Source organism: Oncorhynchus keta, chromosome 21, assembly GCF_023373465.1.
Source record: "Oncorhynchus keta strain PuntledgeMale-10-30-2019 chromosome 21, Oket_V2, whole genome shotgun sequence".
Classification (NCBI taxonomy): Eukaryota; Metazoa; Chordata; class Actinopteri; order Salmoniformes; family Salmonidae; genus Oncorhynchus; species Oncorhynchus keta.
In genome coordinates, this window is record NC_068441.1 from 28,852,298 (window position 1) to 28,880,223 (window position 27,926).

Genomic DNA, 27,926 nt, shown 5'->3' on the forward strand with positions numbered 1-27,926 from the left:
TAGTTAAATAAAACATTTGGAAGCTATAGAAATTAATTTACTAATGTCTACATTTGTTTTTGCCATGTTTATTATATTACAGACACCTTAATGCATACTTATACATTATATTATGTGAGCTAACATTAAACAAATATGAAACATTTTCCTTCAAGTATAATTTTACTGTCTCCACTACAACAACAAAAATACTTGCATACATGTAATTTTGTCCTTGAAACATTAAAATGAAATACTGTAGAATTCCATTCATTTCTATGGAAGACTGCTTTTCCGAAGAGTGCCAATACAGCCGACCATTGGTTTCATAGCCTCAATGTCCTAAACATGCCGTGGGGAATAGCAATCCAAGATTTATGTACGTCATTGGGAGGCAACCCAGAGAGAAAAAAACATTCCGCTCACATTACAGTTAGTCCTCCGCCCACAACCTGGGCGTCAGTTCATTCTGTCGCGATCCCTTCATCCGCACAAAACAAAACATTACTCGTTGACTACAGTACTCATGTCACCTAGTTCTAATAAAAGGATTTATATTTTTTGTGTATCGTAGGTTACTATAAAAATGCATTCCGGGACTTTGGAAAGAATCGGGTCGCCGATAAAAAGGACGCTTTCTCGGGGTGTGAGTGAGGACGAGTCACTTCGAAATATTATCAAAGAGGTGAGCGTCGAGCAATCATGTCGTTATTGTATATTGCGACATTTACAAGAGTCATGCAGTCTATTATCTGTAGGCTATTATCTACTTTTATAGAGTCTAATTTGACATTACTAGGCTACAGTCGAGAAGATTCATCCTCGAGCGTTACAGTAAGCCACTACATATGTTTTATATTTTTAAGATGTTTACTTTGTTTTTACTGTTGTGTAGCCTACTCATTTTCATTTAGACTCTCACCTCAATGTTACTGTAGCATGCGGTTTTACATTGTTTCAAGTTCACTTTCGAGCAGTGTTACATTGTAGCCACTCTACCCACAACTGAATTGCCTTCAAATGACTTTACTTTTAGCTAGTTACTTAAAACACCAGAGAAAAGTGGCTTCTAATCTCTGACAAACCTTAGTGTCTCCCGTTAGGGCACAAGTAAAACAGAATGGATACTTCGTTACAGTGTGCATAGAATATGGACATTGCATGACTAATGTAGTTAGAATTCAGTCATCAGTGGTTCATCATAAGTTAATAAAAAAAATTGGTAGAGTACAGTAAACTTTACAGTCCATGAGAACCTAGAGGTTTGCCAAATTGTGTTGATATGTAGCCTAAGGGTAGGCCTAAATCCATTTTTAATTCAATTTAAACAAAACTTTCCATACATGTCTGTCCATGGAAGTGGTTAGAAAGTCCCTTTTTTGGACCTGAATGTCAAAACATTCACGAAATAAATGTGCTCAAAGCATACCCCTCCATACCATAGTCATCCATGTCTTCATCACTGGAAAATATAAATGTTTGATATAAATGTTTTCAAACTGTTTTATTTGAAAAAATGAATTTTAAACCTTTAATGTCAATTAACTAAACTGATTTCTGATTGTTTTCATATTCACATGTTGTAGCTTAGACCCTATTTCACATCATTTGAGTTTGTTATGCCATTGGTTGAGACGCATGCTCTTGAATACAGGGTGGGTGACATTTCAATCATAGAAATATAATTTATAGAATGGGCCTATCCCTTCAGACCACTGCAATTTAGCTAGTACACAATTGAAATTCAATTAAGATTGTAACTTTGAATTATTACCACAAAGATGACTGTTTCAGTATGATATGTTAGATCAAGGAATAACGACAGACACCAATGTCAGGTTCAATAGCCTTGTTTGTGCATTGTACGAATGGCTACAACTGGAGTCCGGGGAACAGTCCGGCTAGTCGATTACCTATCAACTAGACTCCATAACATTATCCTTTTCAATAGAAAGTGCAAACATAAAGGCATAACATTAAGTTCTTAACAGTCAGGTCATAACAATAGAAAAAGCATTACATTTTCTTTTTTACTTCAGTTGTCATCTTCCTTTTTTAATTTCAATTTAATTATTTAAGAACAAATATATATTTTAATTAACCGAGGGCAAGTTAACTGTCCCTTGCTTACAGAGTAAGCCTGTCCGGTGGCTTGCACAGCCCACCCACCCGTGAGTAAGTATTGGCTCTGACAGGGGTAGGATTAGGGGCACGAGCTGGAGAGCTTGGTGGGGTAGAAGCCTCACCTTCAGTTGGCCCATGTCTCAATTCTGCACCCCTTACCCTTAGGGCTGGACTGTGATCCAGCTCATCTAGGTGAGTGTATGGCGTGTTCTGGTTTGTCTGCTCTGCTACGCGCAGATCCACCCGATTGCAAAGATAGAGGGAGCCACCAACATCCACCAGGTAAGAACGTGGTGCAACTCTCTACAGGCATGTGCCCAGCCTCCAAAGTCCTGTGTGGTCTCCCGGCAGCGGTTTCATCCTTATCGTTTCACCCACCTCCAGCTCTGGTAGGTCCCGAGCAGTCCGGTCGTAGAAGCACTTAGCGAGCTGCTTTCTGTGACGCAGTTTGTCCGTGACGCCAACCATGACGCAGGGCTCAAGTAGCTTGTTAGCTACGGGGATGGTAGTCTTCAGACGTCTGGACAGAAGCCGTTGTGCTGGGCTGCTGTCCATGTTTTCAGTGGGTGTGTTCCTCCACTGTAAGATCGCTTTCCATGAGTCGTTGCTGTCGCACAAGGCCCTGCTTAACAGTTTTTTTGCAATCTTGACAGCTGATTCTGCCTTGCCATTTGCTTTTGGGTGTCTTGGAGAGGAGGTCACGTGGTCAAACTCCCATTCTCAGGCGAAACACTTGAACTGTGCAGTGAATTGTGGGCCATTGTCCGTGATTACCTTGTCAGGCTGACCTTGCCTTGCAAACTGCGCCTTCCATCGCTTTATGACCGTCTCTGCAGACAAGTCAGGGAGCAGTTCAATTTCCCAACGATGAGAAGATATTCAGCCACAGACAAAAGGACTAAGTCCATGCTGACGATTTGCCAGGCCCTTGTGGACAGTTCGTGTGACATCATGGTTTCCTTTTGCTGTTCATGAGTGTACTCCTTGCATGTGGTACAGTTGTTGACAAAGTCTTTAATTTCTGCTTGCATGTTTGGCCAGTATAATGTTTCACGAGCCTGGCGGTAGCATGCATCACCTCCAACGTGACTGGAGTGTATGTGGGTAAGCATCTCTGGACGTAGTGATTTGGGAATAATGACCTTCTGACCTCTGAACAAGACGCCATTTTGCACGCTGATCTCATCTCGAAAGGTCCAGTATTCTCTCACTGTGAAAGGTGTCTCCTCTTTCAGGTATGGCCAACCTGCGAGAGCCATGGACTTCAGTGACTGTAGGCATTTGTCCTTGTCAGTGTGTTGCCTTACCTGGGCTAGGCGGTGATCTGTGACGTTTAAGTAGTCTGCCTGATTGATCTGTTGAACATCTTGTTGTTCCTGCTGTAGCGAACAGATGGCCTGCCGCTGATAGACAGTGCCTCTGCCTGTACATTGTGTTGTTGCCCTGCTCAGTGTGTCGCTGATGTACATCTCTGGTCCTGGCTTGTAAATGACCTTCAGGCTGTAGTTTTGCAGAGTCGGGAGCATGCTTTGAAGCCTCTTGGGCGCGTTGAGGAGAGGTTTACTGAATATGGCAATGAGTGGTTTGTGGTCAGTTTCAGCGATGACCAGGTCTAGCCCATATAAGTAGTGATGGAATCGCTGGCAGGAGAAGACTATGCTGAGGCACTCTTTCTCAATTTGTGCATAGTTTTGTTCGGTGGGGGTGAGTGCTCTGGAGGCAAACGCAACGGGCTGGCCTTCCTGCATAAGGCAGCATCCAAGTCCCCTTTGGCTGGAGTCGCTCTGGATTGTGACAGGCTTCATGACGTCGTAGTAGCGCAACACTGGCATGGATGAAGCCAGAGATTTCATCTCCTGCACTGCAGCCTCGTGCTTGGGTAGCCAGTGCCATGGTGGGTCTTTGTCCAGCAACCGGCGCAGAGGCTCACAGACTGCTGATCGGTGTGGCATGAACTTTGCAAGATAGTTTGCAAAGCCGATGAGACGCTGTACTCCTTTTGCATCAGACGGGTTTGGCATGTCGAGGATCGCTCTGACCTTGTCTGGGTCCGGCTTCAGGCCTTTTGCAGAGAGAATGTGGCCATGGAAGTGGACGTCTTTCACCTTGAACTGCAGCTTCTTCAGGCCAAGGCGAAGCTTAACTGATCGGCAGCGCTCCATCAGTGCCAGGAGCTTCACATCGTGGTCGCGTACTGCTTCTTCGTCTGTGTCACCACAGCCTACGATCAGGACATCATCTGCGATGGGTTCAATGCCCTTGAGCCCAGCCAGTAACTTGTGCTGCTTATGTTGGTATATCTCAGGCGCCACCGAGACACCAAACGGGAGCTTGAGCCAGCGTTTCCGACCCCAGGGGGTCCAGAAGGTAGTCATGAGGCTGCTTTCTTCATCCAGCTTGCATTGAAGGAATGCATCTCGGGCATCCACCAAGGTGAAAATCCTGGCCGTGGGAAGCTTTATAGAGGACATCCTCTAGTGTCGGCATGATGTAGTGGGATCGTTTCAGTGCTTGGTTCAGATGCTTTGGGTCGATGCAGACCCTCAGCTTCTCTGGTTTTTTCACTATGACCATATTGCTGATCCAGTCAGTTGGTTCAGTCACAGATGTCATGTGGCCATCGGCCTCATACTTGTCCAGCTGGGCCTTCACAGCCACTTTCATTGCAATGGGCACATTGCGAGGAGCACACTGGACTGGATTGATGCTCTCATCCACTTCAAAGTGTAAATCCCCAGGCACAGATTCAACGGGCATGTTGAATACATCATCATATCTGCTAAGCAGTTGTTCTTTGGACAGGGGTCCATGCTGGACATGATCCACAATGTGCAGGTCATTTGGTACAGTGAACTGCATCAGTCCCAGGCGTTCACATGTAGAGCCTGAGAGGAGAGGATGTTGACTGGTTTTTACAATCTCAAACTCCAGCTTGTGTTTGCGTCCCCGAATAACACATTCAGTCTCAAAGGAGCCCATAGAGCTCATGAGCTCTCCTGAGTAGAGCTTTAGTCTAGTATCGCTGGGCAATAGATGTGTGTCAGGTGCCAAATTGATTTTGTCTTTGTAGCTCATTACGTTGCATGTAGCACCAGAATCCAGTTGACATTGTTGTTGCTTGTTGTGTAATCGTAGTGTCACAAACCATTTCTTCCCTCTTGAGTGTACAGCCCCAATGGATTCATGCATGTAAATGTCACTTTTCAGCTCTGAACATTGAATGACATCATCAACACAGTGAATCTTGCCCTCACTCACCCTTCTTTTGCTTTTGAGACACACTTTTGCAAAATGATTATTAGTTCCACAAGCTCTGTATGGTTTTCCGTAGGCAGGGCAGTGCTCTTTGCCACGTGTGTGTGTATTCCCACAATATTTACATGCTACGGGGCTCTCTGTGTTCACCGTTCGTGGTGAATTGCTCTGCCTCGATTGGTTTAGTCTGAATGTCTGCCTAGCAACAGCGTGAACGGTATCAACGTCTGAGCGTGGGGTTTCGATTTCCATTGCTCTCATTCTCATGTCAGTGACTTCAGCAGTGCGGCACATTTCAATGGCAGTTACTAATGTTAAGTCTCTCTCTCTCAGTAGACGCCGGCTTGTATCCTCATTTGCAATTCCCAGCACTATTTTGTCACGAATCAATTCATCTTTCAATCCCCCGTATTCACAAGTGGCGGATTTCTCTCTCAAACGGGTTACAAAGTTGTGTACTGACTCACACTCTTCCTGTTTACAGCTTCCGAAAACGAACCGCTCATAAATGACGTTTCTGGCGGGTTTGAAGTAATTCTCCAATGCATCCAATATAGCCTTTGCATCACACTGTTGACGTGCTGTGAGGGTGAGATTGTGCCGGTAGATATGCCTGCATTCGCTGCCCATTAAACTCCTCAGAGTTGCCGCTTGTACCTCGTTGGGTTTATCATGTAGACCGGTCGCCAGCGCATAGTCCTCGAATTCATCCCTGAAGTTGTCCCAATTAGTATTCCAGTCCCCTGTGAGAACCATGGGATTTGGTGGTGGAATGTTCGCTGCCATAGCAATGGAATATGAGATTTCTTTGCCTTCAGTCATTGACGTAGGTAGTGATGCTAGCTAGCCAGCTAACAACGAGTTGATCAGTGTTGTGAGTAGGAAAGGGCGTGTGTTCGCATATGGAACGTAACTGCGCCTATACTGTACTTAGCTACAAAAATAACAAACGTGTGTTTTCCGAGCCACTTCTGATACCATGTTTCAGTATGATATGTTACATAAAGGAATAACGACAGACACCAATGTCAGGTTCAATAGCCTTGTTTGTGCATTGTACGAATGGCTACAACTGGAGTCCGGGGAACAGTCCGGCTAGTCGATTATCTATCAACTAGACTCCGTAACAATGACCGCCAGTCCAGCTTCTGTTGAATGTTAACTTAAATGGTAAGGTCTATTCTATTATTTATATTTCTATGATTGCATTAGGTTTCCTATGGAGGGTTGCCAGTATGATTTAAAACAAATATTCCCATTTAAAAGTCAACATTCTCATCTTTGCGGTACCATTTGAAAGTTTACATTTAAATTGTATTTATGAATCCCCATTAGCTGCTGCCAAAGCTGCAGCTGCTCTTCCTGGGGTCCAGAAATTAAGGCAGTTTATACTATTTTGAAAACATTACAATACATTCACAGATTTCACAACACACTGTGTGCCCTCAGGCCCCTACTCCACCACTACCACATATCTACAGTACTAAATCCATGTCTATGTATGTTAGTGTCTGTGCCTATGTTTGTGTTGCTTCACAGTCCCTGCTGTTCTATAAGGTGTTTCTTGTATCTGTTTTTTTTTAAACTAATTGTACTGCTTGCATCAGTTACATGATGTGGAATAGAGTTCCATGTAGTCATGGCTCTGACCACACGACTGAACAGTCGTCAAGGTGCGATCAGCCCGACTAACCGGTGTCGGTATGTAGCCTCGCTACTTTTATAGCCTCGTTACTGTACATAGCCTGTCTTTTTACTGTTTTATAACTTTACCTACCTATTGCTCACCTAATACCCTTTTTGCGCTATTGTATTCAGCACACGTGGCAACTTGGATTTGAATTATATGAAAAAAAGAAGACTTTACACGTTTTTTTGATAATTGAGTTTAAGGTATATAAAAACAAAAATACCCTTTTCAGCCGTTTATCTTTTCCAGTGATGAAGACATGGATGTCTCATAGTATGGTGGGGTATGCAAAATGGGTCAACTTTAAGCATCTTTATCTCTTGAATGTTTGGCATTCAGGTCCAAAAAGTCATTTTCTGAGCACTTCTACAATGGGAACTCTTCGTTCAACTCAAAAGGGGTGCTGTCAACCTGATTTTAATTCAAATTGATTTACCCATAGGCTATTAACCCACTCATTTGATTGCGCTTCATTCATGAATCCATCTGTAAAACAATCATCCGGCATCGTTATCAAGCCTTTCTCCGAAATGCTAATATTCTGTAACAGTGGGTAGGCCACTCATTAGATTGACCATCACGGAAGACTTCATACCTTAGCAAGTGATAATTCCACATCAATCAGTGTAGATGAAGGGGAGGAGACAGGTTAAAGAAGGATTTTTAAGCCTTGAGACAGATTGTGTACAGTATGTGTGCCATTGAGGTTGAATGGATAAGACAAAATATTTAATTGCCTTTGATCGGGGTATGGCAGTAGGTGCCAGGAGCACTGGTTTGTGTCAATCACTGCAACGCTGCTGGGTTTTTCATGCTCAAATTTTCCATGTTATTCAATAAGGGTCCACCAACGAAAGGACATCCAGCCAACTTGTCACAACTGTGGGAAGCATTAGAGTCCACATGGGCTAGCATCAAGGTTTCCGTTAGGAAAATACGGCACCGGGCAACGTGACTGGACAGATTTTAATTTGCCAGACATTTGAGAAATTAGCCAGATACCCATATGCATAACGCATTAGGGCGTCCACCCACTGTGCTCAAAATCACATTTAGGTTATTGTAATTCATTTTAACAGAATATAATTTAGTCTGTAAAGTTGAACGTTCTTGTACCAAAATTAAGTCTTATTGAAAACGTTACCCGTTGCGGCGTCATCCCTGCTATAAATGATATATTTGTATAATATAATTTGCGAGAATTAACGTAGCAGGTTAGGAAAATTAGGTTATGGTTAGCTAAAATGCAAAAAAAATAAATGGGTCCCTTCTAGCCATGACTGGGCTGGCCTGCCCCTCTCCCCCTTCCCCCTGCGATTCAGCACCAAAGCAGTGGAAAGAGGACACTCTTTGGTGGCTACAAAATTAAGAAATTATAGAACTGATGTTGGACAATCAAATTCGATATGTAAATTAACTAAATTCAGCTGGTTCATTGAGAGAGAGCTTATTTTACAATGCTCCTGTGAAACGGGGCTGCACAGTGCATTTATGAAAGCACGTGCCTCTTGTCATGTGTGATGTACATAACTTATTGATAACAACTCTGTGTCCTACTATAGGCAGTTGGCTGCCAAGTGCTTGGTAACTGTCTGACGTAAATAGTTGGCAATGCAGTTTAGAAGCTCAACTAAAATGCACATCATTACTCTACTCTATCAATCCATTCCATATCTAGATACTATACATGACACATGGGCAGCATTTTGGTGATCTTGCCTAGGGCTGTAGCATAGCTGCTTGGACCATGCGAGATGAACACAATTTGCCTCGAATTTACTTGCGTCTGCGGCGGACCTTGGTCTGCTCAAAGTGAGCTGTCAGGAAGTCAAAACTGTCCAACTCCTTGGAGCAGCTTGTTATGCGCATCAGCCTTGTCACTTTGTCTTCGAGGCCGTCTTTACTCTGTTTTGGAGAAAGAATCCCCTTCTGGCAGGCACACTGGAAACTGGAATAATCAACACAATCTTTGCCAATTTTCACAACTTAGCTGTAGTCCCTTACATGCTAACCAGACCGGACACGTCGCAAAATAAATGTAGAAATCCATGTTATTAATTTATTGCACCCACACTGCTCGCACGCGCCAACGACCGTTTGCGTTGCCAAGGGCTAAAATAGAAGTCATTCCTATTTCTGACGCAGATCGTGCTGCAAGTCCTGCCTCTCCCATCTCCTCATTGGTTTATAGAAGCAGGTACCCATGTACCATCTCCTCATTGGTTATACCCACGTGGGTGAATGAAAGATGAAATGTTTTGCCGGTTGTTGTGGTAAAAGTGTAGATGCCAATCACAATATAAGTTCAAAGATGAAAAAGTCTGGAAGGCGAGATGACTAGCAACGATTCGGTTGGCCGTTTTATGTGTGGATTAATTGTCGGAGTAGAAGACCTTGTGCATTCCATGTAAAAAAACAACTCCATGTTTATATCCAGGACAAATTAGCTAGCAACAGCAAGCTAGCTAAATAGGACAAATTAGCTAGCAAGCTAACTAGCTAAATTGCCATACATGTTTACTGCTTTTCGACCTGTCCCCGAATTGTCATTGGTTCAGAGTTTGTTTTGATATTTTAACCTGCGTGTGGTGATAGTGTTTGGTGTAGGTGGACAAAATAAATTTGTGCACAATGGCGCACACGCACAGCCGGTTTGGGTTCTGTGTTATAAGGACCTCGTGTCTTTTGCGTGAGTAAAAATAAACACACATCCGACACTAATTTTCAAGCAGCTTGAAGTATATTTGCCTTTGAAGTTGGAGCACATTGACTTGTATTTCCAGCAATGAATAAAAACATGATTTTGCCAATTGGCTGGAAATAGTTTTATTTATTGGCTTTTCATTTTTTATCGGCCAAAAGCCATCGTTTTTCGTCACCTTGTAGAGTCAATGCCCCGATGAATTGAGGCTGTAACTTTTCCTAATGTTTGGTACACTCTGCGTGTACCAGCTGACTATGGGATGTGGGAACCATGTAAAAGGCATGCAAACAGTTATTCCCACATGTTTTGTAGACATTATTATGGCTCTGTCTTTGTTATTTTGTTAGACGGAGAGTTCGGCCAGGCGTCTGACACGCAGTGAGAGCAGAGGGGGGACCCTCAAGAGGAGAAGTGGGAGTCAGGTATAATAAGAGCAATGGATGAAGCTACTGGTATATTTAGTATGTGTCCTAAATGGCACCATATTCCCCACAGGGCAGCCCTACACTACTGATCTGACATTTAAACATGATTACCTCTGATTCTATGGACCATACTAAGAGTATGCTAGAACTTCTTATTATATTACTTGCTTGAGTGTTGTTGACCTTTGTCTTGTTCCCTCCAGCAGTCTGAGGATCAGGAACTAATATTGGAACTCCCTGAGATGGTGATTATCTGCGCAAGCTTTTTTTAAAAATTTCAGAATAGCTTTTCTCATATTTGAGCAGTATAACCAGTTCTACTGGATGTCAACCTTCTCACTGCCTGTGCTGCATATTCAGAGGGTGCATACTCTTTATGAAACTCACACAAAATAACCCAGGAAGAAAGAATTTAGCTCCAGTGCAATTATGGGTTGTCATGCCAGTAACTTGTTGCTTTATAAAGAACCTGGTATGACTCAAATAAGGACCATAGACAAGCAATAGCTATCAAAAACATTACATCTCCATGAAGCAATATCCAACAGTTGAATTTCAAATTACATGTTAATTAAACCAGTATTGTTGTTTGTGTGACTAGATGAAACTGCCATGTCTGTGTTTGTTGGGAGCGTGATGACTAATTGGATCTTCCCACGGATATGCCTGTGTTTGTCAGCTTGATCTGCAGGCGAGCTACGACGATGTGTTGCGAGAGCTCCGTGGGCTGGAGCTGCAGCGGGAGACTGTGTTGTTCCAGGTGGACGTTCTGCATGACGCCCTGGAGGGGGCTGAGGAGATGCTGGCCGAGGCTCAGAGAGAGGCCAGCCATGCCACCATGGTACAGTCATACACACTTGCAATGACTGAGATATGTGGTTATGACCTACCTTAGTGAAATGCACTGACTGTAAGTCACTCTGGATAAGAGTGTCTACTAAATAAACAAAATCTAATGAACATGTAAAAATATCCTGGAGGAGCAAAACAATGTTTATAGTAGGAATGTGTTATTAACTGTGACCCAAATGTGGTTCTCCTACTGTTGAAGAATCACTGCTCTAAAACAATTCACAACCCTCAGCTGCATTGAGTCATAAATGGATGTGTCTTTCTGTATTTGTAGGAGTTGGAGCAAGAGAGAGAAGCCAAGAGGAAGTTGGAGGACATGGTCAGCTCTCTGATGCAGGAGGTGGAGAGGCTAAAAGAGGTAATGAAGTATGAGGAGGGGCTTACATAATCATACAGAGAGAGGCACAAGTACAGCATGATTCCTGGTTTTGGACATCCACGGCAGGTAGCGTAGCAGTTAAGAGTGTTGGGTCAATAACCTAAATGTCGCTTGATCTAATCCCTGAGCTGACTTGGTGAAAAAATAGTATGTCCTCTTGCGCAACCCTAATTGCTCTGGATAAGAGTGTCTGATAAATTACTCAAATGTAAAAATAAAGAGTGACTAATAGATTGTAGCTTCATGCCAGCTCTGGTTTATTGCGTATCTCTGTCCTTTGTCAGGGGAGTGTTCTCTCTTTCTCTCGGCTCTGTGCTTTGCTGAACTTGACAGAATGAAGTGTTTCCACTGCTGGGAAACTTCAGCCTGGGGGACAACCTCTCACCATGCATGTTATTCTCAGTGTGTGTTGTGTACATTACCTTTCCTAAAATAGGGCATGTAAATGATTGATAGATATTTGTTCTGTCCCAAATGATATGTTTGATAAAGGTGTTATGCTTGCTACATGTTGACTAATGTCATGTGGAGTACATTTTGTGTTCTAATGAGAACAGCACATTTCACTCGGTTACATTTACATTACATTTTAACATTTACATTTTAGTAATTTAGCAGACACTCTTATCCAGAGCGACTTAGTTCGTGCATTCATCTTAAAACAGCTAAGTGGGACAACCACATCACAGGCATAGTAAATACACTTTTCCTCAGAATAGCTATCAGCAAAGTCAGAGCTATCTGCAACTGAGGCTTGTGGCAGGTTAGAAGGGAGTCGTTTGTTTGCAATTAAATGGGATAATCCACCTCAAACCTACGAAAGTCCAGAGGGCATATGGAAGAAAAATGTATTCCCTTGTTATGTCGAGCACAATTTATTTATCTCATGGTCACTTCATAACAAAAGTTGTTTTGTTGACCATGAGATGATTGTCTCATGGTCATGACATTTAGGGCTCCCAAGTGGCGCAGCGGTCTAAGGCACTGCATCTGTGTCACTGGTTCGATTCCAGGCTGTGTCATAGGGTGGTGCACAATTGGCCCAGCATCGTTAGGGTTTGGCCGGGGTATGCCTTCATTGTAAGTAAGAATTTGTTCTTAACTGACTTGCCTAGGTAAATAAAGGTTCAAATAAAACAAAGTTGTTTTGTCTAGGTCAACTATATAAATAGGAATGTACTTACTAAAGAGAATGACAGTGGTTGAGGCAGCAGAGCTCACGGTGGATCAGTTCATACATTTTTATTGATTGCCACATTTCATGCTTTCATTTGTGTTTGGAGCTCATTATCAGTTTATAAATTAGAATGTTAAATGTCCATTACCTAGCGCTAAGAGTTTGTGGGGGATTTAAGCCCTGAATGATGCCTGACAAGCAACTTGATCGCTCAGGCTGTATGCCACCCCCAGGACCACAGCCAATCGCATGCAAGCAACAACGCAGGTAACTTTGCTGGCTAGGTAGATAGTCTTGCTAGTTGTCTTTGCTGGTTGTTAGTTTGCATAACTGATATGTGTATAATTGCAAGGGACACTTCATGTTTTATGGATAATATAAAAATGTACAGAGTTCCTGACAGGCTGATCAGATTCAATAGCAGCCTCTGAGGTTGATATGTTAGGATTCTGCCTTGTAGGCTGTTTCATAAGTAAAGCTCCTTGCAGGCAGATTAGCAGTCCGTGCATCATGTAGATGATCATGAGTGGGTGAGCTCTATTCCTGACAGGCTGCTCAGATTCAATAGCAGCATCAGAGGCTGATGTCAGAATGCTCTATATATTGATAAACGTCACATTGTATTTACCCCTCCCAAAAAGGAAATGCTTATGTGGCTATCCTACAGAACTACAAATGCCCGTCTCAAGCTTCACGTCATTTGCCATGATGATCTGGACGAGACTGACGAATCGAGGCAAAAGTAAGTTTATCCAATGTTGGCTAAATATGGTCATTTATAATTTGTTTAAACGAAGAAGTCTGAACTGTATTGGGCAAGTAAAAAATAAAAACACACCTGATAAATGCATGAGAAGTTCATAACTAGTTAAGCTTGCTACTGAACTAGCTAGCTAACTTAGTTTCACCATATAACATTCTAGATTATGTTTGTGTCTGTGGGTAATAATTGACTTGCAGCTATCCTAGGCTAGCAGTATTATTTTGGTCTGGCTTTTTAGAGGTTTCAGAGATGGACTGATTAGCATCCTAATCATTAGCAAGTGTATGTACTTTACTGCGAGGAAACCTGTTTGCTGTTCCACCTCTAGACAGCATATCATTAGTATAGCTAGTAGGGAAGGTTATGTAACTCTATTTAGTCCTACCAACTATGGTGGGTTTTAAATGAATATTTTTTTTTTCAAGTGTGTGTGTGTGTATATACTTTCTACCCCTTTTACTCCCCAATTTTGTAATATCCAATTGGTAGTTAAAGTCTTGTCCCATCGCTGCAACTCCCGTACAGACTCAGGAGAGGCGACGGTTGAGAGCCATGCATCCTCGAAACACGATCCCGCCAAACCGCACTACTTCTTGACACACTGCCCGCGTAACTTTGAAGCCAGCCGCACCAATGTGTCTGATGAAACACCGTACAGCTGGCAACCAAAGTCGGCGTGCACTGCGCCTGGCCGCCTCAACGAGTCGCTAGAGCAAGACGGAACAAGGACATCCCAACCGGCCAAACCCTCTTCTAACCCGGACGATGCTGGACCAATTGTGCACTGCCTCATCAGTCTCCCTGTCACGGCCGGCTGCGACACAGCTCGGGATCGAACATTGATCTGTAGTGACGCCTCTAGCACTGTTAGACCGCTGCTCCACTCTGGAGGCCCCTAAGTATAATTATTAACCTTATTTGCACCTTCTGTATTCCAGAATCAGTAGGTCTTATCACCTCTCAACTAGGCAAGCTGTTTCGACCTGCTTTGGTCTGTTTCAGTCATTGCAGCAATTCCTGAAGAGCAGGAGTGTGTGTGTGTGTGAAGGGTTTTGTTCCAGCCCGGCCCTAACACCTGACTTAAATGATCAACATGACGAATCACAGCGATAGGCTATGATTTGTAATCAGGCATGAGCTGGGCTGGAACAAAAACTTATACACCCTCTTAAGTCATTATTCAGTACGGGTACAATCGGGGAGGGGGGTTCAATTTCCCGGTATTGATATATAACGCATACTCCACCCTCAACTTTTTGACTAATGCCAACGCGGCGGCTGCTAAGAAGAAGGTAGCAGCTGTGGACCAGAAGACTACAGTCAAGGCAGCACTGGTCCACACCTGCCCTGTCTATTGGGAAAGTAGTATTGGTTGGTACTGTATGTGCCTTTAGGTTCCTCTCCATGTGTATGCTGTTGTACTGACCTGTGTGGTGCAGTCTTTCATATGTGTAGTAGTGTGGCATCAAATTGCTTAGTTTATCATTTGTGTCGACTTTGAATTCAATCTAAACCACAGATTAACTTCCTCCATTTTGTCTTTCACCTTTTTATAGACGCAGACCTGAAGACATTCAAGCAGCACTTTGAGAACAAGCATCCCAAGTCTCCAAAGTTCCCCGTACTGGTTGATGTGCAGGCCTAAGTGACCACACACTCAAATGGACCTACAGCTGGGATAAGATTCGTCCATCGTTCACAGACAGTAGACATAGTATAACCCATGTTGTCAACAGTGTTGTCCTCAATGCATAAGTTGTATTGTGTATGGCTCAATTGGTGGAAATGCTGTGATCACTCATTGTCTTTAATTGTGATTCACAGACACAAATTGACCACGATTTGAAATCTGCAACTGAGACAGAATGATGTCGAGGCACCCGCTGAGACCCCATGTGTAACTGGACCTGGGCCGGATATTTGTGGCAACAACCTATAAGTGATGCAGAAGCACACCAGCACCCAATTTTATATTTATTCCATGGCCAACCATCCCTCTAGCAACCCCTTATTCCACACTGCCTTTTATGCCCCATGGTCCCTCAACTTTGGACACTTTGGAACTCTCCATCTCATCTACCTTCATCCATTTTCCCTATGCTGCTTCCTTCACTCCTCCTGATTTGATCACATCTAGACTCGGTAACACGTTTAAAAGTGTTGTTGTGTACTGTTTTTGGCAGCTTTTTTTTACTCTGATGCTGTCTTCCTGCTTATTCTGAGGTTCAGATTGAATGCAGTGGTAAATGTGCTGCTCACAATTGATAGCAGCAACATTGACTTGTTAAATTGACAAGAAAGCTGTTGATATAGTTGCGTTTCGGCATGTCTTCCTTGTTTTGAGTGTGTTTCTCATTCTGCTGGAGTTGACCTAGTATTTATATTAAACCTGCCTTATGCATTCAGTTGGTTCTCCGTTTGTAACTCACCCACCAAAAATCACTGCTGTTTTACATGTTTTGCTGATCTAATTTCTAAAATAGAAAAGCAGAAGAATCTGTGTGCGCTCTGGTTGAAGAGCACCATATGAACTATTATTACTATGTCCCAGGTTTGTGGCATTGCTTAATATAATTATATCAAGTCAGCTGTCTATATGTTGTGTTTACAAGGCATTGTTTGCTATTTTGATTTCTTTAAAACTATGTGATTGCTGGAGTTCGGGTGATTGATGGAGGACTAGGTGCGTTCTTGTCAAATAAATATGCTTATTCATTCATGATTGTGGATATATTCTGCAATTAGTTAATCTGGCTTTGAATCTGCAACTGAAGATGTCAACAAGTTCTGAATTGCTTTAATACAGCAGTGCATTCTGACATCATACATTTAAATAGGTTTCACCACATTCATCTAGTTGGCAGAAATTACAAGGTATTAAATATATCCCTTCACTGTCTGTAGGAGAAGCGCATCTGGCAAAGTAAGGGTATGTTGCTAATATCAACTAGCCTGGTATTCATGGCACATCGCAAATATCTGACTGCTACTAGGATAGTATTTTGTACAAGACACCACCAGATGCATAAATAAGCCACAAATATTAGTTAAAATATGGAAATGAAATGTTAATTATATCTTGTTTTGGATCAAGGTAGCTATAGCTAGCTAGCTGACAGCAAAGGTGTCAGCTAGAGATGAAATTAGGAGATTTAAAAAAAAAAATGTATTTCACCTTTATTTAACCAGGTAAGCTAGTTGAGAACAAGTTATCATTTACAACTGCAACCTGGCCAAGATAAAGCAAAGCTGTGTTACACATGGAATAAACAAGCGTACAGTCAATAACACAACAGGAAAAAGTCTATATACAGTGTGTGCAAATGGCGTGAAGAGGTAAGGCAATAAATAGGCCATAGTAGGGAAGTAATTACAGTTTAGCAAATTAACACTGAAGTGATAGATGAGCAGATGATGATGTGCAAGTAGAAATACTGGTGTGCAAAAGAGCAGAAAAGTAAATAAAAACAATATGGGGATGAGGTAGGTAGTTGGGTGGGCTATTTACAGATAGGCTATGTACAGCAGCAGCAATCGTTTAGCTGCTCAGATAGCTGATGTTTAAAGTTCGTGAGGGAAATATAAGTCACCAGCTTCAGCGATTTATAATTGTTTTTGTATTTTTTTAGTATGTATTTTTTGCAATTCGTTCCAGTCATTGGCAGCAGAGTACTGTAAGAGAAGGCGGCCAAAGCAGGTGTTGACTTTGGGGACGACCAGTGAGATATATCTGCTGGAGCTCGTGCTACGGGTGGGTGTTGTTATCGTGACCGGTGAGCTGAGATAAGGCGGAGCTTTACCTAGCATAGACTTATAGATGCCCTGGAGCATACAGGTCGCAGTGGTGGGTGGTATAAGGGGCTTTGGTGACAAAACGGATGTCACTGTGATAGACTGCATTCAGTTTGCTAGAGTAGAGTATTTTGTAAATGACATCGTCAAGGATCGGTAGGATAGTCAGTTTTACGAGGGTATGTTTGGCGGCATGAGTGAAGGAGGCTTTGTTGCGAAATAGGAAGCCGATTCTAGATTTAATTTTGGATTGGAGATGTTGAAAATGAGTATGGAAGGAGAGTTTACAGTCTAGCCAGACACCTAGATATTTGTAGTTGTCCACATATTCTAAGTCCGAACCGTCCAGAGTAGTGATACTAGTCGGGCGGGCATGTGCAGGCAGAGAACGGTTGAAAAGCATGCATTTGGTTTTACTAGCGTTTAAGATCAGTTGGAGGCCACGGAAGGAGAGTTGTATGGCTTTGAAGCTCGTTTGGAGGTTAGTTAACACAGTGTCCAAAGGAGGGCCAGATGTATACAGAATGGTGTTGTCTGCGTAGCAAGAGCGACATCGTTGATGTATAAAGACAAAGGAGTCGGCCCTAGAATTGAACCCTGTGTTACCCCCATAGAGACTGCCAGAGGTCCGGACAACAGGCCCTCCGATTTGACACACTGAACTCTGAGAAGTAGTTGGTGAACCAGGCGAGGCAGTCATTTGAGAAACCAAGGCTGTTGAGTCTGCCGATAAGGATATGGTGATTGACAGAGTCGAACGCCTTGGCAAGGTCGATGGCGGTTATGATATCGTTTAGTAGCATGGCTGAGGTGCACCCGTGATCAGCTCGGAAACCAGATTGTACAGCGGAGAAGGTACGGAGGGATTCAAAATGGTCAGTGATCTGTTTATTAACTTTGCTTTCAAAGACTTTAAAAAGACAGGGCAAAGGGGCTGCACTGCAGCGCTAGCTGTGCCACCAGAGACTCTGGGTTCACGCCCAGGCTCTGTCGCAACCGGCCGTGACCGGGAGGTCCGTGAGGCGATGCACAATTGGCTTAGCGTCATGCGAGTTAGGGAGGGTTTGGCCGATAGGGATATCCTTGTCTCATCGCGCACCATCGACTCCTGTGGCGGGCTGGACGCAGTGCACGCTAACCAAGGTCGCCAGGTGCACGGTGTTTCCTCCGACACATTGGTGCGGCTGGCTTCCTGGTTGGATGTGCGCTGTGTTAAGAAGCAGTGCTGCTTGGTTGGGTTGTGTTTTGGAGGACGCATGACTTTTGACCTTCGTCTCTCCCAAGCCCGTACGGGAGTTGTAGCGATGAGACAAGATAGTAGCTACTAACAATTGGATACCACGAAAAAGGGGGTAAAAAAGAAAGGCAGGATGGATATAGGTCTCTGACAGTTTGGGTCTAGAGTGTCTGACCGCGGCAGCTTTCCAATCTTTAGGGATCTCAGACGATACGAGAGGTTGAACAGACTGGTAATAGGGGTTGCAACAATGGCGGCGGATAATTTTAGAAAGAGAGGGCCCAGATTGTCTAGCAAAGCTGATTTGTACTGGTCCAGGTTTTGTAGCTCTTTCAGAACATCAGCTGTCTGGATTTGGGTGAAGGAGAAGCGGGGAGGCTTGGGCAAGTAGCTGCGGGGGGTGTGGGGCTGTTGGTTGGGGTAGCCAGGAGGGAAGCATGGCCAGCTATAGAGAAATGCTTTTTGAAATTCTCGATTATTGTGGATTTATCAGTGGTGACAGTGTTACCTAGCCTCAGTGCATTGGGCAGCTGGGAGGAGGTGTTCTTATTCTCTATGGACTTTACAGTGTCCCAAAACGTTTTGGAGTTAGAGCTACAGGATGCACATTTCTGTTTGAAAAAGCTAGCCTTTGCTTTCCTGACTGACTGCGTGTATTGGTTCTTGATTTCCCTGAAAAGTTGCATATCGCGGGGACTATTCGATGCTAGTGCAGTTTGCCACAGGATGTTTTTTGTGCTGGTCGAGGGCAGTCAGGTCTGGAGTGAGCCGAGGGCTATATCTGTTCTTTGTTCTACATTTTTCGAAAGGGGCTTGCTTATTTAAGATGGTGAGGAAATTCCTTTTAAAGAACGACCATGCCAACAACACATTTTTTCAGATACCTCCAAATCAGGAATTCCGTAAGGACACATATCCCACAGTATGGCATGAAGCCAAATAGTCCTACATTAGATAGCTTGATCCTTGTCAAACCCCATTCAAAAGGGTCGGTCTCTAGACTGTATGATGTGCTACAGGCCCACATAGAGGTATCCACAGACACCATTAAAAGGGCTTGGGAACAAGAACTTGGGTCAGAAATCTCAGATGAGAACTGGGTAGAAGCTCTCAGGAATATAAACCACAGTTCAGTGAATGCCAGACACAACCTTGTACAGTTTAAGGTGATACACAGGTTACATTACTCAAAAGTGAAACTGCATAAAATATTCCCGGACACCTCACCACTGTGTGAGAGGTGCAAGCAGGATGAGGGGACGTTGACCCACTTATTCTGGACATGTCCCAAGTTACATGTTTACTGGGCTCTCATTTTTGATTACTTATCTAGAGCCTTTGATAGAGTTCTAGCCCCAAACCCATTGACCGCTCTGTTTGGTACAGTTGATGGGAATAACCACGAAGGGAAAGCTATCTCTCTTTGTACTCTATTAGCCAAAAGGCTCATATTGCAATTTTGGAAACTGGAGACTGTAACTACCTTTGAAATGTGGTTACGGGATTTAGGGAACGTAATACATATGGAAAATATTCGATACAATACCTCCAATAGAAGTTCAATGTTTTACAAAATATGGCAGCCGATACTGGATAAATGGTCTAGTCCCGCTTCATAACTGGGTTGTCGATCTGCTGCTCCTCTATTCAACAGTACAATGAATGTCATTGTTAGTATTGCTGTCTTTTTTATTTGATTTTTTTATTGTAAAATAATAAACATAATATAAAAAATAAATTAAAAAAAGAACGACCAGGCTTCCTCGACTGGTCAGGATAATATCTATGAGGGTGCCCATGTTTACGGATTTAGGGTTGTACCTGGTGGGTTCCTTGATAATTTGTGTGAGATTGAGGGCATCGAGCTTAGACTGTAGGGCTTCCGGGATGTTAAGCATATCCCAGTTTAGGTCACCTAGCAGAATGAACTCTGAAGATAGATGGGGTGCTTGCAAGGATTTGTAGTCTTGCATGATGTCTACTTTGATAATTACAATTTTCTAATCTGCGTTAATAGAGATTAATATATTTATAAAAGTTATGTTGTTCGATAAGTGTAAATCTCTATGAAAACATCATGGCAGGGAAAGCCTACATGAAACACAGACCTTGTTTGAAGTGGTTCTGAAATCCCCTATGGAAAAAACGTTTGGAACCATTCCTGTGTTTCACCGCTATGTTTTATGGTTATTATGACACATCCACTGTGGAGCTCCATTGAGATAACCCCCTGGATCAGGTATGCATCTGCCTATAAAGCACTTTGACAGCTAATCTGCCTGCAAGGAGCCTTGCCTATAAAATGGCATGCAAGGCAGCATCCTGATTTATCAGAAATTGAATCTGATAAGCCTGTCAGGAATGGAGGTCACTCACTTCAAATTGTTATATCCACAACACATGAAGTGTCCCTTAATTATACACATATCAGTTATGCAACGCAGCTAACAACCAGCATTGATAACGAGATCGCTTGCTTGCCAGCTAGCTAACAAGACTACCTAGCTCACGAGACTAGCCCAGTTAGCTGCATTGATTCTTGCGTGAGATTGGCTGTAGTCTTGCGGGAGGCACACAGCCTGGGAGACCGCACTGCCTGTCAAGCATTGTTTAGGGATTAAATGCCCCACAAGCGCATGTGTTTATTTTTTTTTTTTATTTTACCTTTATTTAACCAGGCAAGTCAGTTAAGAACAAATTCTTATTTTCAATGACTGCCTAGGAACAGTGGGTTGCAACCTTCCGGTTACTAGTCTAGCGCTCTAACCACTCTAGGCTACCCTGTGTGATCAACGCAGCCACAGCGTCTCTTAACAAATTAATGGATGATCCGTGGTGCTTAGATTTTCTTGAAATCTTGACAAAACTTTTATGTAGTGATCATGAGATAAATAAATTGTAATCTCGACATAACAGATTTCCATATAAACCACATTGTTATGATTAATAATGTTAAACAGTGTTAAATAACCATAAGAAACTGTCAACTGCATATATTTTCAGCAAACTTAACATGTGTAAATGTTTGTATGAACATAGGATTCAACAACTGAGACATAAACTGAACAAGTTCCACAGACATGTGACTAACAGAAATGGAATAATGTGTCCCTGAACAAAGGGGGGGTCAAAAGCAAAAGTAACAGTCGGTATCTGGTGTGGCCACCGGCTGCATTAAGTACTGCAGTGCATCTCTTCCTCATGGACTGAACCAGATTTGCCAGTTCTTGCTGTGAGATGTTACCCCACTCTTCCACCAAGAAACCTGCAAATTCTGACATTTCTAGGGGGAATGGCCCTAGCTCTCACCCTCCGATCCAACAGGTCCCAGACGTGCTCAATGGGATTGAGATCCGGGCTCTTCGCTAGCCATGGCAGAACACTGACAGTCCTGTCCTGCAGGAAATCACGCCCAGAACGAGCAGTATGGCTGGTGGCATTGTCATGCTGGAGGGTCATGTCAGGATGAGCCTGCCGGAAGGGTACCACATGAGGGAGGAGGATGTCTTCCCTGTAACACAGTGTTGAGATTGCCTGCAAAGACAACAAGCTCAGTTCGATGATGCTGTGACACACTGCCCAAGACCATGACGGACCCTCCAACTCCAAATCGATCCTGCTCCAGAGTACAGGCCTCGGTGTAATGCTCATTCCTTCAACAATAAACACGAATCCGAACATTACCCCTGGTGAGACAAAACCGTGACTCGTCAGCGAGAGCACTTTTTGCCAGTCTTGTCTGGCCCAGCGACTGTGGGTTTGTGCCCATAGGCGACGTTGTTGCCGGTGATGTCTGGTGGGGACCTGCCTTACAACAGGCCTACAAGCACTCAGTCCAGCCTATTGCAGATAATCTGAGCACTGATGGAGGGATTGTGCGTTGCTGGTGTAACTCGGGCAGTTGTTGCCATCCTGTACCTGTCCCGCAGGTGTGATGTTCGGCTGTACCGATCCTGTGCAGGTGTTGTTACACATGGTCTGCCACTGCGAGGACGATCAGCTGTCCGTCCTGTCTCCCTGTCGCGCTGTCTTAGGCGTCTCACAGTACGGACATTGCAATTTATTGCCCTGGCCACATCCGCAGTCCTCATGCCTCCTTGCAGCATGCCTAAGGCATGTTCACGAAGATGACCAGGGACTCTGGGCATCTTTCCTTTTGTGTTTTTCAGAGTCAGTAGAAAGGCCTCTAGTGTCCTAAGTTTTCATAACTGTGACCTTAATTGCCTACCATCTGTAAGCTGTTAGTGTCTTGTTTCAAGGACAAATGTACATGTATTTTTGTTGTTGTAGTGGTGACAGTAACATTAGAACTTTGGACATTTTATTGTACTTTAAGAAATGTATACTTTAAGGAAAAAATATACTTTGTTTAGCTCACATAATACAATTTAAAAGTATGCATTACATTGTCTGTAAAAGAACAAATTTGGCAAAAACCAAATATTTCTTACTATGGTGGTGGGGGGGAGGTCAAAATGGTGGCACGCTGGCTTTAGAAAAGCGCCCCCTTCTGTCATCTAGTTTATATATAAATCATTGGTAGCAACATGTGAAAATTATTGTGGAAATCTGTTGCAGCTCAAGTCAACTACAAAACCCACAATAATTAGGTAGTTAGCTAGCAAATGTATCTACACACAATAATACCAAAGTCAATATTAGCATGTGAATTAGCTGGCTAACTGCACTATCAATTTAGGAATCTTATCTCACCGAGTCAAGCTTGCAGTTCCTCTCTGCCCAGAGCGAGTGCAGAGTATGTTGCTTTTCGGCTACTGTCCCAACGATCTTACCGCTAGGCTGTCTGCCGCCCTTATAGAACTTTTCTACATGATTTCATAGATGGAAGTACAATTTTACCCACTGATAGAACATAGGTTTTCACCAAATTGACAGGACTTTCATGATTTTTATTTCTGGGGGTGGATTATCCCTTTAAAGCCCTAAGAAGTGCTAAACATTGTATTCTAGCTGGCAGTCTATATCCTCCTCACTTTAAGAAATCTCAGTAGATTTACAAACAAATAAATATTTCCAGTGACTCAGAGACTGGTTGTAATAATTTGGTAATCTGATCATCAGCATGGTCTTGTGGTTGGGCAAGTCCAATGTGACCCAAGGCTGTGTGTGTGTGTGTCTTGTCAAATGGCATTGGCCTTGTAGCCAGAACGCACTCTGCTCTGCAGTAGGATGGCTTGCACACAGCCCACTTACTGACAGATATGCAGATGCTGTCTGTTTCCTTTTGTAATCGGGAAACGGTAATGTGACAATTGGCCTGGCTACTTTCCCAGCCCATGCCTCAAACCTGCATTGAAGAAATACAGGTGAAGACAACGGGATTCCAATATCCCATAACTTTGCAACAATGGGACTAACTATGCTAGTTAACAACAGCGCTAGTAGTTAGCAACTGCACTGGTCCGAGATTAATGACGACGTTGTCTTAACCTGTATATTTTCGATTTAGCCTCAAACCATGCAAATAGAGCTATTAATATATTGATAGTATAGCACAAAATGTACTACAGGCTATAAAATGTATTTGACAGAGATTTGGACTCATTCGTAATAGTAACAGCCCAGACTGTGTAAGTCATTATATGACTGTTCTTGTTGAATTTGGTTTTCATATCACCCACTTCTAGCCTGGAGTGTCCTGTTGACATTTGCATCTAGTTTTACAGTATGAAAATCAAGATGTAACACCTGCCTGTTTCCCTGCTGTAATGAGGTCTGTTCAGGGTTTGCGTCCCTAATGGCGACCTATATAGTGCACTATGTGAAAATGGTTAATATAGATGTTATATCATCCTGTTCCACAGGAGAGGAAGACCATTCCAGCAGTACCAGTGTACACACTCGTCAAGGAGCAGGAGATGGAGGAGGAGATGGCTAGACAACAATCACAAGAGATGAAAATAAAAAAAGAAGCACAGGAACAAGTCAGTGATACACCAGGGGATGAGGACAATTCTACCAAAGATGCGCCTCTCTCTATTATCCGATTGGACAGTGAGAGCCCCGGGCCCAACAACGGACTAACATTGGAGACCAGCGCTGGAGGGCTGCTCGCCGCCTCCTTCAAAAAGGAGAGGGAGGAGCCGCCCTCTGACAGTCCAAACCGGCCCCTTCCTCTCCATGTCGCCCGGCTGTGGTCCTCTGTGGACTCTGAGGACATAGAAGAAGGAGCAGAGGACAGCTTCACCAAGTTCACTAAGATGGTCAACAAGACCTTGGGACCGTTGATGCTGGGTAGCCAGACCCCAGGTAACAGTCAGGTGGAGAACAGGCGTGACATCTCTCCAGATAGGAACAACGACACCGACAGCATCAGCGCCTACGAGGATGCCTGCGCTGACACACCCAAGCTGGATGAGGGAGACGGGCCAAGGCTGCCCCATGATGAAGGATCCCCGGTGGATGATGATGAGGGAGAGCCGTCGAATGGCAACGATCCCAAGAACCCCAAAAACACCAATGATTCTTGCATTCTGTCGTAAGAGCTGCAGAACTGTTGTGGTACGAAAGGTCAAATGTGCTCTCACTCTGTCTGCCCTCTTGATAATATATGCAATTTAGCTTTTATTCAAAGCAACTTAGTCATGCGTGCATACCTTTTTTTACATCTTGAAAAAGGGTTAAAAAAATCTGTTATTGGATCAGTGCGCTCATTGACACCTATTTTTATATATATATATATATATTTTTTTTTTAAATGTACCTTTATTTATACAGGTTTTTCTCATTGAGATAACATCTATTTTCCAAGAGAGACCTGGTCCAATAACAGCGGGGGAACAACATTTCAGACAAAACAACTTACTAACACAACATTAAACAAAACTGTAAACACACATACAGTACAACAAAAACATTTTAAATTAAAAACACGAAGGTCTTGACTAAAAACAGCTGGCCTAAAGACAATTACACTCTTCTATGATATATACATCAATCAAGTGTTTATAAAAGAGTAAAGTCAACATTGAGAGTTGTTTTAGCGCAATCCGGCACGGTGGAATTCCAGTAATGTCTACAGATGTCTCTAGTCAATCTTTCTCCATCGGCATGACTTGCAAGGTCGCACTTAAGTGTTTAGTTTTCCTGCCGTTTGGCACAAAATGCAAATTACCTCCCTCTGTTTATTAGTGACTGATGATCACTTAAGACTGTTTGCGTACACTGGACTATCAGATATGTTTCAGGACACACCACAGACCTCTAGCATTCTAAACAGTCATTTTTGTGATTTATAGATCACATACTGATAGTGCTGAGCGATTAACAAAAATGTTTAAGGTTCAATTATTTGAATTCCATTTAATTCTGTTTTTTTCCCTATGAGCTCAATGCGCAGTTTCTCTAGAGATAAATCCGATCAAGCTGAACTGTGCGATGTAGTAGGGAGTTGTAGTTTCCAACAGGCCAATATACTACTTAGTTTTGCGCAGAACATGTGATTGAGAGTGATAGAGCAGTTGTTTCGCGAGGTATCTCTAACTGAAAATACATGATCTAAGCGATTGATAGTTTGTATTCAGCAGTCATAAAAATATGCCTTATTTACTTTGAAGAACTACTAAAATAGTGATTTTGTCAGACTGCATATACAGCAGCTCTATAGAGATGAGATGATGACATGGAATTAAATAATAATAATCTTGTAAAATACACAACTGAAATATTTTATGAAAGTCATGTGAATAAATTATGGATAAGCAGTAATGGGCAGTCACTACCATCATGGGACTTTATTCATAGTATTTTTCTGTGTTACAGAATTCAACACACACAGTGCATTTAATGTCAAAAAAAGAAATTATCTAAACCAAAATCAAAAACCGTGATTATTTTTTAAATAATTGAACCAAAACCAAACCGACCTTAAAAAGCACTAATTGCTCAGCTCTACATACTTTAGATTTGTAAGATGATTATAGCTGTTTTTGTGCTCTTATAAGATCAGATGCTGGCAATATTGTAATAACAATAGCAGGCAGCCAAGGAGCTAGCTACTATACTACAGGGAATGTTTTTAGGGAATTTATGGGTGTTAAACCATCATTGTCTCACTTCAACAGTTATTTTATCTAAGAAGTACTTGGTGCCTTTCCTGCCTCACCTTAAGGCATTTTATAAACATGAAAGATGAACTTGAAAGATTTAATATGAATTTACTGAATCTAATCTAGCTTTAGTTATTATCAGACATCCATCATTTGAAGTTAATATGATACTAGCATGATTGACAAAGGGAACAATCCATTTAATTGTAAAACTTTAATGATTCCTGATAATATTTTCTACTGACACATACAGTAACAGTACTGTATGCTACTCAGTGCTTTTAAGGTCATGCTTGCGTGGTTGCAGTGAAACTACTGAATTGGGAGAAACTTGTTATCTTTTTGTATCTGACATTGCTGGACAATATATCCTTTGTTTTTATAATTTTTCTAACCCTAACCATTAACACAAGACCTGATGATAATCTTTTGACTTGGAGTTGCTACCTATACATTTTCTTATGGCTAAGTTTCCATGGCTACCTAGGAGTCTTTTTTTACTGCGTGTGTAATATGAATGTGAACTTGGGTGCAAATCTTACACTGCCTTCAACACTAGGTTTTGTGTATTGTTGGGGCTTTGTGTGTATCTCAAGTCAGAATGTAGCTCTTAATGGAAGGGATGTGAAGTTAGGAATAAGATTTAATTATGTTACTTTCTAACTTTGATACTTGTGATTTACATGTTTACTACTTCTATTCTGTTTCTGTTGCCTGAATTTCTGTTTCTGCTGGAGATATACTGAACAAAAATATAATTGCAACATGCAACAATTTCAAAGATTTTCCTGAGTTACAGTTTATATAAGAAAATCAGTCAATTGAAATACATTCATTAAGCCCTAATTTATGGATTTCACATGACTGTGCAAGGGTGCAGCCATGGGTGGGCCTAGGCCAACCTACTTGGCAGCCAGGCCCAGCCAATCAGAATGAGTTTTTCCCCATAAAAGGGCTTTATTACAGACAGAAATACTCCGTATCTGATGTGGAGGTCCTGGTCCTATCGTGGTTACATGTGGTATGCGGTTGTGAGGCCTGTTTGATGTACTGCCAAATTCTCTAAAACAACATTAGAGGCAGCTTATGGTAGAGAAATGTAAATGATATTCTCTGGCAACAGCTCTGGTCGACACTGATGCAGTCTGCATGCCAATTGCACCCTCCCTCAAAACGAGACATATATGGCATTGTGTTGTGTGATAAAACTGCACATTTTAGAGTGGCCTTTTATTGTCCCCAGCACAAATCAGCGTATTGATATGCCACTCTTGTCAAGTGGATGAATTATATTGGCAAAGGAGAAATGCTCACTAACTGGGATATAAAGACATTTGTGAGAAATAAGATGTTTGTCCGTATGGAACATTTCTGTGATTAAAAAAAAATAATCTCATGAAACATGGAACCAACACTTTACATGCTGTGTTTATATTATTGTTCAATATGTACTTAAGGTTTCTAAACAACCAATACAGTA

At 42.5% G+C, this 27,926-nt stretch overlaps 1 protein-coding gene across 7 annotated transcripts; it reads left to right on the forward strand.

Annotated features, from left to right (window-relative positions):
* Positions 1-129: 129 nt before the first annotated feature.
* Positions 130-27,847, forward strand: LOC118400391 (unconventional myosin-XVIIIa-like). 7 transcript variants are annotated; one of them, XM_035797219.2, is made up of 7 exons: positions 133-664; positions 779-813; positions 10,100-10,174; positions 10,384-10,422; positions 10,857-11,018; positions 11,304-11,387; positions 24,203-27,847. In XM_035797219.2, the coding sequence occupies exons 4-7, from the start codon at positions 10,420-10,422 to the stop codon at positions 24,878-24,880; spliced, it is 927 nt and encodes a 308-aa protein (XP_035653112.1). In that variant the 5' UTR covers positions 133-664; positions 779-813; positions 10,100-10,174; positions 10,384-10,419; the 3' UTR covers positions 24,881-27,847. The 7 variants fall into 7 exon arrangements, with proteins under 7 accessions (XP_035653107.1, XP_035653106.1, XP_035653112.1 ...); XM_035797218.2 differs by having other exon boundaries at positions 134-664; positions 10,381-10,422; XM_035797213.2 differs by lacking the exon at positions 779-813 and having other exon boundaries at positions 131-664.
* The last annotated feature ends 79 nt before the right edge of the window (positions 27,848-27,926 follow it).